Source organism: Plectropomus leopardus, chromosome 16 (assembly GCF_008729295.1).
Source record: "Plectropomus leopardus isolate mb chromosome 16, YSFRI_Pleo_2.0, whole genome shotgun sequence".
Lineage (NCBI taxonomy): Eukaryota > Metazoa > Chordata > Actinopteri > Perciformes > Serranidae > Plectropomus > Plectropomus leopardus.
Window position 1 is genome coordinate 10,104,118 of NC_056478.1, and position 13,958 is coordinate 10,118,075.

The 13,958-nt window shown below is 42.2% G+C and overlaps 2 protein-coding genes across 2 annotated transcripts in view; one reads left to right on the forward strand and one right to left on the reverse strand.

The window, feature by feature from the left end:
• Positions 1-7,849, reverse strand: part of xkr6b (XK, Kell blood group complex subunit-related family, member 6b) — a 65,811-nt gene extending 57,962 nt beyond the window's left edge. The window contains exon 1 of the mRNA XM_042504005.1: positions 7,281-7,849. Within this exon, the coding sequence (XP_042359939.1) occupies positions 7,281-7,849 (569 nt within the window). The remainder of the gene's footprint in view (positions 1-7,280) is intronic.
• The window catches only part of mtmr9 (myotubularin related protein 9), a 97,157-nt gene that overhangs the window by 65,983 nt on the left and 17,216 nt on the right, over positions 1-13,958 (forward strand). The gene's annotated exons all lie outside the window — the stretch shown is intronic.

A 13,958-nucleotide genomic window follows, 5' to 3' on the forward strand; every position in this document is an offset into this window, starting at 1 on the left:
CTGAAGCACATATCTCGGTGTCATTTATGCCTTTCCGTCTCTTTACCCCCAGCTGTGTTGCTTTCCCAAGGAAGACGGCTTTTCTTGCATTTTGATGCGCTCCTCCGTCTCATAATTGGGGGTTTTCTTGGAGTTCTGGCTTTAAAGGTTTGTCCCCTGTTATCAGTGCTAATGAGAAAATGAGTAGCGTTAGGGCTGATATGTTCCAGAGCAGCAATGGGAGTTTATTTTGTGCCGTCTGTAAATAACACACAACAGAGTCCGATTTGTGCCTTAATAAAGATAAGTGTTTTCTGTCTGTGCCTGTGTGTTCTTTTCATCTTTTCTTCTCAGTAGAATAAAATGCATTTGAGGGACTGGTATTCTAACTGTTTAAATGTGTTTCTAACAAAATGAAGAGCGCAAACATCTTTTGAATCGCTTCACAACAATGTTGAACAGTTGATTTTTTTTAAGGAGATTCCCACATTTATTTGCTCTGCCAGCACACTGAATGAGCAGCCCAGCCGTCTATCACTCGCTTCTTTCGCTCCAAAAATACTCTGATGCTTTGACTGTAGACGGAACAAGATGTTCCCATCGTTCACCATTTTAAACTCTCAATACATAATTATATGGATTGTCACCAATTTATCCCAGCTTTCATCTTTTCCCTCTTTCACCCCGTCAGCTGTTTTTTTTTCCTTGACAGGGCAGCTGGTTGCATTGTATCATCTCAACGTCTCGCCTCGCTGCATGTACAAACCTTTTTTGGCAACTACAAGCAGCCCAGGCAGCCAAGAGAGGCTTTTGTCGACTCCTTCCCAGTCTGTATTAATATTTACCAGGCTCGGAAACAGAGGCAGATGTCAACCATGAGGCGATTTCTTCGTGTTGCTCGGTGGTGAGCCCATTCTTGTTCTGGATTAAAGCGTAATCCAAGCATCAGATTTGTGGTGGTAAAACATTTAGTATGATTGTAAGGGGGGGGAGTCCCCACTTCTTTGGCTCCGGCAGAACTGGAGAATTCCTCGATAGCCATGTTGAATGTACACTTTTAGTTGTAGAATGAAAGGAAGACATTACAAGCATATTAGTTATTTTCATTAGGCCTTTTTTTTTAACCCTACACGTATTGAAGACTAGCAGTTTAGTCGCAGTGCATTTTTGCACTTAAGTGGAATATATGGTGTTTTTATACACTGTCAAACAAGCAATAACACAGCTCACACACTCTATCACGGATACAATGTAAAAACATGAAAAAAATCCGAATAGCTGCCCAGTTGGCAAAAGAAAATTTTGGCATCGTAGTTTATGCAAACCATGACTATTTTCAAATGCAAATGCAAATGTAATATCAATGTTTCTAAAGTGACGCAGTATATGAGCTAACTTTGTCACCTAGAGGTAGAGGGGACAGGGGGTGGCCTGACACATGGCAAGATACCTGCCAAGTTGCAGACCACTGCAGCCCTTTGACCATCAAACAACAAAACAGGTTGTGTTTGAGTCACACATCGCTGTGTTTCCTGCTGGGATGGTGACACACTAGGCTGTTGTTTTTTACTTAGACATTGCTTTTTCCTGCCAGGATAGTGCCACAAAAGGCAGATGTGTTTTTTGCAGAGATCTTTGCATTTCATGTCAAATAGTATTTTTTTTTTACAGAGACATCGCTGTATTTCATGCCAGGACAGTGCCATGAAAAGCATTTAATGCCAAAACATGATATTTTCCTAATCATAACCAAGAGGTTTTTGTGACTAAACCTAACCACATGTTAATCACAGTGTTGTTGTAACATGAATTTTTAATGAATCCACTACATAGTAACACATGTATAAGTGATTTGCAGAAATGCAATGTGCCAGTATTTTTAAGGTGACTGGTTTAGGAATTAACATTTTCCCAGTAATCCTACTGAAACCTATCGACTCTCTCTATTGATTTAAATTGACATTGTTACTCAAATGATACAAACTCAAACCCAAAAGCCCAACATTTTACTACTGGTTCACACTGCTGACAAATACACTGTCAAGAATGAAGTCTACATTTAATATTAAAGGTTTAATTTAAGTCCAAAGTCCACTCTTCACTATTCACAACAAGAGGCCAAATGTGTACTGAATACAACAACAAGCCTAATATTTAATATCAGAATATCAAAACATGACACAAATCTCGGAGATATCATCTTCATTGTGGTTCAGATGCTGCGCAACATTGAGTTTTATTTGTCTGTGAGACTGTATGACACCCAGTGAGATTATATGAATCACTACACTCTCTCATGCACACACACACACACACACACACACACACACACAGCAATGCTCAAGTGTGTTTAATTTAGTACAAGACTGCTTGAAGTTATAAATGCAACTAAAGTGCATTAAAACCTCTTCCTGTGATTGAGTCTGAATTTCGGCACTGGACAGCTCCTGAGTCGTAGTCAATGCATCATATCTGCTGAGTATTTAAACCTACAAGAAGATCTGGGTAAACCAAGGTGGACCACCTCACTCAGACCTATGCAAAGTGGTCTATGGTTCTATCGACTCACCACACAGCAGGCTAATCAACAGACATTTAAATGGTTCTAGATGTCCAGGCTGAAATGGGGCAGCAGGGTTTAAAACGGTAAATGGACAGGGATGTAATAGACAAACTATGTGCTGCCATAGATACTTTCTCTAATGTGTGTTTTGAGAATGTACATATGTTTAAAGGGGCACTCCAGCAATTTAGTGTTGTGCTTCCATAAAGTTCGGGGACTCACAATAGACAACTTTTAAAAAGCATGTTCAAAATCAAAGCAACAGAGACCAAGATATTCTGACCTTTAGTTTTTAGAATTTTTCAAGCTCCAAAAATGCTGAATACTACATGTCCCACAATGCATTTCCACAACAGTCTTCATTAGACCTCACTGCGTCCTAAATATCTCAGGTTTTTGGGAGTTGGACCATTCATCAGAAGCGCTTTTTGAATATATATAAACAAAACATTCAGTTAATCATGTGTACATTTGCTTTTCTACAATATTAAAAAAATGCAACTGGATAGAGAATCTCACCTTTTTTTAAAATGGAGACTGTTTATACATACTTCCAGTATAAAAATGGCTTCAAATTACAGTTATAGTAATAAAATGTTTGTTTAACCAAAACTAACCCTTCCCTTCTCGCTCTTTTCAGGGTCATTGTAACTGATAATAATATTTATTCATTTGCAATACAATGATATCATGACGCTCATGATGACGCTGTGAGACTGCAATATTTTCTAACAGTTATTGTACCGTGAAAATCTCATATAACCCTTGTGCAGAGTGTACTCAGGGCAAAAACAAAGCAGCAGAACTCCAGGTGCAGTGAAAGGGAAACTTAACCATTCATTGTGCTTGGTCTAAAAGTTTGCTTTCACTCACTTCTATGGTAGCTGCTCCTCTCATCCTTTGATCTGATCAGCTCTGATCGAATCAGGTGATTAATTGTCCACCCTGGGATTAAAACCCCTCAAGCTGCTGTGTGAAGAAAGATCTCAGGAAGAGCTCCGCCTGCGCTGCATTCAGGGAGATGCAATAACCTCAATTCAATGAAAATTGTGTCCACTTTTGCAAAAGTCATAAATCTAGTTTGTAATGCCCACTTTCTGTTAAAACTGTTGTCCAGCTCAAGCCAACACAACCCTGATGGCCTCATCAAGGTTAAATATAGTTCAACCACAGTGAAATATTTACTGATTGTAGAGGTTGGTTTGAAACTGCAGCACATAGACGCCTTTTTATTCTGAGAAAATCAGGGCTATAGAAGAGAAGTTGAAATACACACTGCTCAGTGGTTAGTGGTTGCCAGTGGAGCCTTGAAATCTTGCTCAGTTTGTGAGAAGCTACAGAAAATCGCTTATTTCAATATTTTCACCGACAACTAAAAGGGGAAGAAAAAGAAGACAACACCCTGCCCAATTCTGCTGGGATTTCCCAACAACAAAGAGCTTCCAAAACTTTCTCAGTGGATTTCCTTGGGGGGGCAAAGACGGATGCAGTTCTTTTCCAGTCAGACGCTAATTTGGGCTTACACTGATTAAGCTGTCCATCGTACCGCCAGGAGACCTCTGTGTATGTGTGATCCACTGTGCGCCTGAGTGTATGTGAGCAGAATCTCTAAAGCTTAAGGGGACACCGTCAGCAGCGGTGAGGAGGACGACATGACAGAGCTGTGGAGAGCCGGTGACAGAGTGGGATTACAGATGGGACAGAGGGATCCTTCCTGTTCTGTCAACAATTAACAAGGAGATAACGGCAAAACAAGCTCGGCGATTCTGCCGCTGGCTCGGTCCTCAGGTGTTCGGAGGGGAAACGGCAAATTGAATGTGGGACTGAAAATAGGATTGAGTAATGAGACATGATGAGCTGTGTTTTTGACTCCTGTCAGCACTTCGTCTTGTTTTCTCATATTAATGAAGGAGAAACAGCTCACAAACTGATACTGTGGCATATTATTAAGACTGCTGGAGAATGGCAGCTGCTTTGAAATACTGTCCTGGAAAATGATCATTTCTTCCCCACATGATGACAAAATACCAGATATGAGTTGGACAATTAATTACACCACATGACAGAAATACAATAAGCAAAGTACAATTCTGTTAAAAATATCTTCACGCCCCATAACTCATTGTAACATGATAACATATGCTACCTTTTGGCAGTTTGGCCTCTCACTGTGGCTAATAATCTCCATATCAAGTGTTAGCCCTGTGGGTCTTAGGTTGTGAACTCTCACTAAGCTGACAAGAGCAGCTTTTGACCCTCAACCCCCCGAACCAGCAACCAGGCGGATCATGTCCAAAGGGAGACAGTGGCCTGACAAAGATCCCTCGCCCCAGGCTCAGTGCTGTCACAACATACACACCAACACATTATGTTTACTTCAGTTCCTTTTAAGCAAGTTTCAATGCACCTTTTCCTTTATTGTATTGTATTTTTTTTTTTTTACTTTCTTAGTGTAGCTTGGTCGAGCTGAGGTCGATACTTATACGATACATATATATTGAATATATATATGTACATGGGGATGAGCCACTTGGTGGCATGACACTAAAATAAAAGAATTCATATATATACATATATATATATATATATATTTCTTTTCAGTTTTATCTGCTCTGACTGGATCGACGGGTGAATTATCCAATTAAGCGACTCAAACTCCACAATCAGCTGATAAGGTATGATGAGTGCTGCCTGCACTGCATTTGTGGACCAAAAAATTCAGAATTTATAGAGGGTACAAAGAATGATGTATGAGTGAATGAATGAGTAGCCAGCAAGTCATGAGTGCTCACTCTGCAGCAAAATCTGGGGACCAAAACGTCCCCAAAAGTACACTGCACTGCATGCAGACTAGCAAAACACAAACAGACAAAAAAAAAACAACTGCTTGACTTGAGGCAATCTCAGTCAGCTGAAGGGTCTCCGACTTTCAAGGGGCAGCCCTATACAAAATACCCCCCTACCCCCCCCCCCCCAATAAATTACACCCCTGCAACAATGGCATAATACATAAAAATATCTAATGTGCTATTTGGACGTCATGTGCCTCAACTGCAATTTGTTTTCCACCAGCACTCCTCCATCCTTTCCAGCTTCTCTTACCTGTGCAACAGAGGTTAGACCTATACTAACCACCAACAAAACCAGTGACCAACCGTGCAACAATTCCCATCACTCTCTATATCTTCGCCCAGCTACAGACATGAGCAAAAATAATCAATTGAGCCACACTGGAGTAAATAAACTTGAGCCAATACAAGTGCAGCTAATCAATGTAATAGCCTTCAGGTGCGGCTCAAAATGAGTCTGAGTGATGAGGAATGCAGAGTGGATTGTCTCATTCTGGGAAAACCCATCTTGACAGGGGGATGCACCGGCATGCACTAAATTTAACTTGAACATGAGACCATGGAGGCTGTTTGCAGCCACATGGAGAAGAACTGAGGCTGATTTTTGGACTAGGTTTTGAGAAGGGAAGGTAAAACTAAATGAAAAGGTATCCCATGTAATGCTTGTGGCTTTTTCCCCAAAAAAAGGTCAGTGAGTTTCACTTCAGATTTTACTCTTACATGTGAGTAATTCAGCCTGTAGGCGAATGTTCTCATGCATTAGACCACACCACAGTCATGGCATTGAAAATCAATTTGTCTGATGAGGAGCAGAGGCAGCTGCACAACACATATCAGTGGTCAGTGTTTGATGCTCAAAAACACACAAACGTCGAGTAAAAAAAAAAAAGCTGCATGAAATGATGTGACCCCTTCCTCTGAGTCTCACAGTGTGCTGTTTTACATTTTTTCCCAGCCGCTGGCGGTCCTCTCTCAGCAGCCATCATGCGTTACTTTTTTTTTCTCCCCATTAAATGCCAGCCACTGCGTCTGTCTGCACCAAAAACAACTCGCTGCTCAAAAGCTCGAACAGAAAACGGAGTAGATAAGCCGCGCGCACCAGTGTCACAATTCTACTACTGTAGAGCCGCTACATGTCACACAGATTACGCGCGAAGACTTGCACCTTATGCATCCACCGCGGCTCCCCGGACGCATCAATTTACGGGCCAAAAAAAAAAAAGATTTGGGGACGTCGCAGAGGAATCGATGACATCATGTCTGTGGGGGATAGATGTAGTTTTGCGAGAAAACAGATGCTCGTCTGGCCTCTAGTTGCAGAGTTGCGAGAATTTGATGCGGGGAGGGAGGCGGGTGAAACGAGGCGACCGTGTGCACTGTGATGTGAACGGCGCGCCTGACACACACTCAGACACACTCAGACTCTCTCTCTCTCTCTCTCTCTCTCTCTCTCTCACACACACACACATACACACACACACACACACACACACAAGCTCTCGGCTACTACCTGTCCGTCTTTGAACAAATAGCCCTCTTCCCTCCCCACACAAGCGCAATGGCGCACTGTGATGAAATAATCACAGCGGTGCAGTTTCTGTGCAGCTAGATAGGACAAATTTTTGGCTGCAGAGTGTGGAAATGATCGCAAAAAGCTTATGTTGAATGTATTGGAAATGTAAATGTGTGGTGGAGACTGTGAGGCCAGCGTAATGGCATCACCACGGTGCTGATTTTCACCCCAGTCATGTACACAACAACGGGTTATACCAGGTGACAGTCAGGAGGAGGTTAGAAGAGTGCATGGAGAGAGTGCGAGGAGCTGCGAGCAGTGCGCTCTGGAGGTTTTTACTGTTTCTTTTAAAGGCAAAACTTGAAGTTTGTCTTACCTCCACACTTGTCCCAACTGAAAGATGTGAATGATGGTCTGCCAGACCCAGACAGAGAGGCGGCAGCACCTGTCTCTTTGCAGACTGGCTGTAGCTCTACGACTACTCAGCCCCTCCACGGAGCCCAGTCCGCCCCCAGTGTAATCCTGCACAAACCACCTGAAGCTCAAGATCTGGACCAGAACCGAGGGCACCAGCACGAAGAACAGGGTCAAGCCCGACCACAGGAAGTCCTGCTTGTGGTAATAGTCGATGGCCAGCCACAAATCAGTCCCCACGTCCCAGAAAAAGACCAGCAGCGCCAGGATGATCCACAGGCAGTCCAGCCAGAGGCGCTCCTCCTGCGGTGGCCGCGCCGCATCTCTCCCCTTCCCCTTTCCCTTCCTCCGGAGGTAATGCAGGCAGGCGCTCCGGCAGCCCCAGTAGCACGACGAGGTGTTGCAGCAGTGGCAGATGTGGAATGAGCTGCTGTTCCGATTGTCGTCCTCTCCCGTCCCCACCACCTCGTCCAGGTTGTGCAGCTGGGCGAAACCGGTGACGACCCCGCGACCATCGGATTTCGCTGCCATCTTTCCCTCTGATGTTCCCACCTCCTCCGGCTTCCGGGGTTCGTGACGACACTTCCCTGACACCTGTTTTGCACCCCAAATGTTGGAGCCATCTAAAAGCGGGGTGTCAGCGCGTCGCAGTCGCTCACTCTGTCCCCAGATAGCGCACCAGTGGCGCCGCGGACGCAGCACATCTTGTCTTCCTTTCTCCTCTCACTGCAGATCTATTCCCACCTGGCAACAAATAATCTAATCTATAAATTCAAACAATTTAATTTGGAACTCATGCATCCAGCTGGGGTCGTCCGGTTTTCTTTTTTACCTGTGCATTAATCTCATTCCCCGCTGCGCAGTTGTTTCCCCTCTCTGCAGCTCTCCTCCAGCTGCAAGCTGAGTGCCATGAGCAGACCGTCCCTCCACTGTCCCACCCCGACGTTATTCATCCCCCCACCTCCCTTCCTCCCTCTCTCTCTCCCCTCTCCTCTCTATTTCTCACGCACACACTCACCGTCTCTCCCTCTCAACGTGGTTGCCATCTAGTGTCTCGTTTGAAGCCCCCAAATATGCAGGAGGGGACTGCATGATGTAATGCAACATGCCTCACCACCACCTAAGGAAGTCTTTCCTGTTGTTTGAAGGCTTGAATCAGTCATGGTGACACAGTGTGGGGTCATTTTTGTAGGAGGCAAGGCAGAGCAAAAACAAAAGCTCTCCAACTGACAAAAACGAGTTTGTAGTTACCTAACTGTGTTTTTTTTTATTTTTAGCAAGGATGTAGGTTTCGCTTCAATACTATGGGGAACACATATGTGACAGGATTTTGGGGTCCTCCATCAGATACTATTAAGCAAAAAGCAGAAAAGTCACAGGAAACACAGTGACAGGTCCATAAAAATACCCATGTTTGTAGGCTAAAAAGCAAAAAGAAACACAGTGACAGGTCCTTAAAAACACCCATGTTTGGATACTGAAAGGTGGCTTAAATGACAGCCACCAATCGCTAAAAACACACACATTTGGGGCCCATAAAGCTGCAGGAAACACAGCAACTGGTCCCTAAAAACACCCACGTTTAGGTGCTGAAAAGTTGCTTGAAAAACACAGGTTGCTAAAAAAACAGTGACTGGTTGCTAAAAACCATCCACATCTGGAAGCTGAAAAGCTTCAGAAACTACAGTGTCAGGTCCGTAAAATCACAAATGTGGGGATGCTGAAAAGCCGTTGTAAAAACAGCCATGGGTCGCTTAAATACATCCATGTTTGGGGCAGAAAAGCCACAGGAATCACAGCAATAGTCCCGAAAAATAGAATCAGAGTCAGCTTTATTGGCCAAGTATGCTTACACAAACAAGGAATTTGACTCTGATTAGCTTTGATCTCAATGTACAGGAATTAAACATTAAATATAAAGAGAAAGTTACAAAAAATGGATAGAATATGGATGAAAACGGATGAATAGATTAAAACAGAATAATAAAGCTATGTTTGGTGGCTAAAAAGCCTCAGGAAACACGACAGGTCCCTAAAAGTACCCATGTTTGGGTGCTAAACAGCAAGTGGTTGCTAAAAAAAAACACATATTTGGAGGCTCAAAAGCCACAAGAAACACATCAAGTTGCTTAAAACACTTACATTTGGTTGCTGAATAGTCAATGGAAAAACAGCCGCTTCTGTGAGCTGAAAAGCAGCAGAAAACATAGTGACGAGTAGCTAAAAAACACCCTACCCCTCTAAAATCTATACCAATGCGTTTTAGTATTATGTAATGTCCCTATATCATATTGTCATTATGCTTGTGGTATTAAAGGGAATAGACATTTCTACCTGTACATGTCAGCAAACAATTGAAAGTTAACGTTGAAAGAATGCCTGTGGCATGACAAGAGAGGATGCTATAGGCAGCGTCTACACACCATCCTCTGGGTAAAAGACATAATTGATCTATAGGTGAATCTATAGATCTCTGGAATGGTTGCTAAGAGACATGTTGGGGTTTCTTTCCTTTCTGCAGCTTTTTTTTTTTGTCAGCAGCAGCCAAGGCGTTTAGCATGTGCTGAAAAGTGATGCTTTTCCCCCTCTGGTAGCACGTGCGAGCAAAGAGCCGGTGAGTCCAGCTGCAGGCTCAACAACACCGTGATTAGACTATGCCCACAGAACTGCCATGCAGGGTCATTATCCAGTGTGAGATTGATTGGATCATGTCCCCCCTCCCTCCCCCGGTCCCTCGCTTCTCTCCTCTGCTTGCCTGTTTAGATGCCGGATTTGATGGGAGCTATCCAGTGCTGAAACCTACAACAGTTCTCTCCAAGTGTCTCTCTGAGGGCCCTCATTGACAAATGCAATTTCTAAACCCTAAACCTAGTTCTGTTGTTAACCCCTAAACTCAGTCTTAACTGTTAGCCCTTTGAGGAAGTGAAGACTGGGTCAAATGTCACCACTTGTTTCACCCTCAAGGCTTAAGATTCATTTCAAAAATACTTACAAGGAAACTAAGGTCATTTTCAAAATGTATACACATTATTCCTATAATCTAAGATGATCCCAAACTATTACTTAACAACTGACTCCCAAATCTAAAAAGTTGAGTGCTAAAGTCAGGGGCGGCTCTAACACGTTTATGAAACAATGTACATTATTTAGAATGTGATTACTCACTTGAACTTTTTTTTTTCTGGGTGCAATTGTGGTGCCCTCCTTTGAGACTGTGCCCTAGGCGGCTGCCAGTATCACCTATGGCACACGCCGCCACTGGCTAAAACTCAAATTTGTGATGTCATCAACTATAAAGTTTGGAGCAGCTCCATTGACAATGAACAGGGAAAAATGTTCTAGATGACAGACAGGGAAATGTTCTGGGTACATTTTCTGTTTCACAACTGAGAACACTACAGTTGAATAAAACTCTTTTACTTCTCTTGTTTACTTCTCTGGTTTCTGTTTTTGAGAGAGAGTAGCTCATGTTCACAAATATTGATCGGGCCATAGATATAACACATTGAAATTCTTAATTTAGGTGGTGCTCCGCTTTAATGCTACCCAAGTGGCAATTTGAGACAAGCTGATTTGCAGACACAGACAACTCATACTCAAGTCACAGTACTGTATTTGTATATAAGTACTGTGGTTAATGTGTGGTTAACTTTAGGCACAAATACCACTTGGTTATGGTTAGAAAAAGATCATGTCTAGCTTAAAATAACCAGTTTTGGGGGCACAATCCCATTTGAAAGGCAGCGATGTCTCAGTTAAAAAAAAAAAGAAAAAAAATTCTTGTCCTGGTACTGTTCCAGCTGGAAAAAACACCCATGTTTGTTGCCAAAAAAAAAAAAAAAACGCTGGACACTCAGTGATAATGTTTTGAATCTCTAATAGTGGTTTGCAGCATGGCAGGTGTCTCGCTTATAGTTGACACACCATCCACCATTCGTCACTTTAGAAACATTGATATGATATGTATAAAATTTACAAATGTAATGTATTTGTGGTTTGCAGAAACACACAATGCCATATATCTACATATATCTGCAATATAGCCACTCCTCCAATAATGAAAAAATCTAAATTAAATTCACAATTTTTTTGTTTTATAAGTCAGGAGATAAAAATGAAAACAGCATTTCACCATCCAACTGCACATAGATCATTCTGCACAGCGAAGTTCAAATATCCAAGTGTAACATTAGGCACAACATGTTTTTGAGCGGAGAGAGACTTTAATATTATCATTATGTTTACCTCTGCTGGTCTTGTGACTAATGACAAATCACGTTGGAGCAAAATGTCAACACATTACAGAGAGGAGAAGCATGACCAGTTTGCATGCTTTTCTCTCTTTGTGCTCTGCCAGGGTAAGAGACACCACTGGAGCAGTGAGAAGGAGCCCAGAGCTACATTAACTCACTTAATTATTTCTGATTGGGATCATTGGACCAGGTCTTCTCTGGTTTCACACCAAAACACCCATATGTTTTCATACATCACATTGGTATGCCTTGCAATACATCAAAAACACGTTTTGTGTCTAGTTTACAGCATATGATCACAATTACAATAAATCTAGTTTTTCTTTTTAGGTTTTATTGAAAGTTATCACAAATTACGATCCCAGTTACCAGAATAAAATGAGAGCATTTTATACACATTGGGGCATTTTCAGCCCTGTTTGTGATGGCCAAATTGGGCATGTTTTAAGGAGACATTAGGAGATTTCCAGCTACGTTTGTGACGACAAAATTGGATATGTTTTAATGAGACATCAGGACATTTTCCTGCCGTGTTTGTGGTGACCGCACTGGGTATTTTTTAATAAGATGTTGTAAGGTTTGCAGTCATGGTTGTGGCAACCAAACTGGGTATTTTTAATGAGATGTCTGGACATTTCCAATTGTGATTGTGGTGACCAAACCAGGTATTTTTTAACGAGACGTCAGGACATTACCAGGCGTGTTTTTAGTGACCAAAAAGGGTATTTAAGTGAGGAGACATTTGCACATTACCAGCTGTATTTATGCCAATCAAGCTTGGAATGTTTTAATAAGACATTGGGAGTTTTCCAGACTTTTATGGGGTAGCAAAACTGGGTAACTTTGACCAAGACACCGGGATGTTTTCAGCTGTGTTTGTGTCAACAGAAATTGATATGTTTCAACTAGGCATCAGGACATTTCAAGCCGTGTGTGTTGCAGAAAAAAATCGAGACTTAGGTTTCATTGCCAGCCATATTTGAGGTGGCAAAAAAAAAGAATATTATTTCAACAAGATGTTCTGACATTTTCAGCTGTGATGAACAACTAGACACTGAGACTTTTACAGCCATATTTGTGGCAACAATCCGGGTATTTTTTGGCAAGAGGTTTGGACATTTTGTGTTTAGGGGCGACCAAACAGGGTATTTTTAAATGAGACATTTGGACATTTCCAGCTGTGTTTGTGGCAAACAAACAGATTATTTTTTGACTGGACGTTGGGACATTCCCAGCCATGATTATGGTGACAAAACCATGTATTTTTAACATTTTTAATTCTAACATTTATTCTGCCAAGTGGGTTAAAAAGACTATCTGCAAAAATATGTCCCAGCATGTGTGGTACAAATACAGCGTATAAGATCTGATACTTTTCCGTTTACCTTTGAGACTAACATTTGTCATGGTGAATTGTTTCTTCTTTATCTATCAAGGATGTTAAGCAGTGGAAGAGAAAAGTCCTTTGTTATAGAAGTGCAGGAAAAGTCACAGTGATGCTGCATGAAAAGAATCAGGGTACAGCCGTTCCCCCGGGCCAGATAACTGGGGGGAAAATGTGATTGAATGAATATAAGAGAGTATGGTATCATAAAACCTGTTTCATCTGAGTAGCCTTCATTTCCTCCTCTTCCTCAGGTCTGTTTGGCCTCCACAGTGCTTTTTGAGCAGCACACCAGATGCACACTCAGCTCTAATATCCACAGGAGATGGGAGGCAGTTTAATGCAAGAAAGGCCTGGCAGCAATAAAAACTAATCAAATCAGATGACATCAACTCAAATTATAAAGCACTTTTTACCAATTTGTCACAAATCGCCTTACAGGGCAACAAACAGGCATTATTCATTTTAAACAAACAAGTCACAGGCCTAACATGAGTGTGTGTGGGAGAGTGGGTGAGGATAAAAGCAGACTTTAAAAGAATACAAGGCAGGAGTAGAGAGAAAAACTCAGAGGCCTCTTGAGGAAGAGATCAGGATGAAGGCGGGTAGGGGGCGCGTAGGCTAAATAAATCAGACAGTGTGTGTGTGATTTCCACACATGGACAAAGAACCTGCAGAGGGAGGGAGCAGCAATACTTTCTACTCAGCTGTACTTCAAATGCATTTCCTGTGAGCGAAGTGTTCAGGTGGAGCGAATCAATGATGCATTGTGGGCAAGGCTATTTTATGTTTTGCACTTCAGAGTGTGACTGTGTAATCAATACAAGCAGCAACGAGAAGCCGATGACAAGTCTATGGGAGTTTTTTTTCAGTCTGTGTGAGTCTTGCTGCTGCTAAGCCGTACCTTGGTGTGTAGGTCACTATGCCTTACAAATACTCACCACAATGCAGAAAAAAACCTTACATATAAAACAAGCGATGGAATTCTTTTGTATGCTCAGTT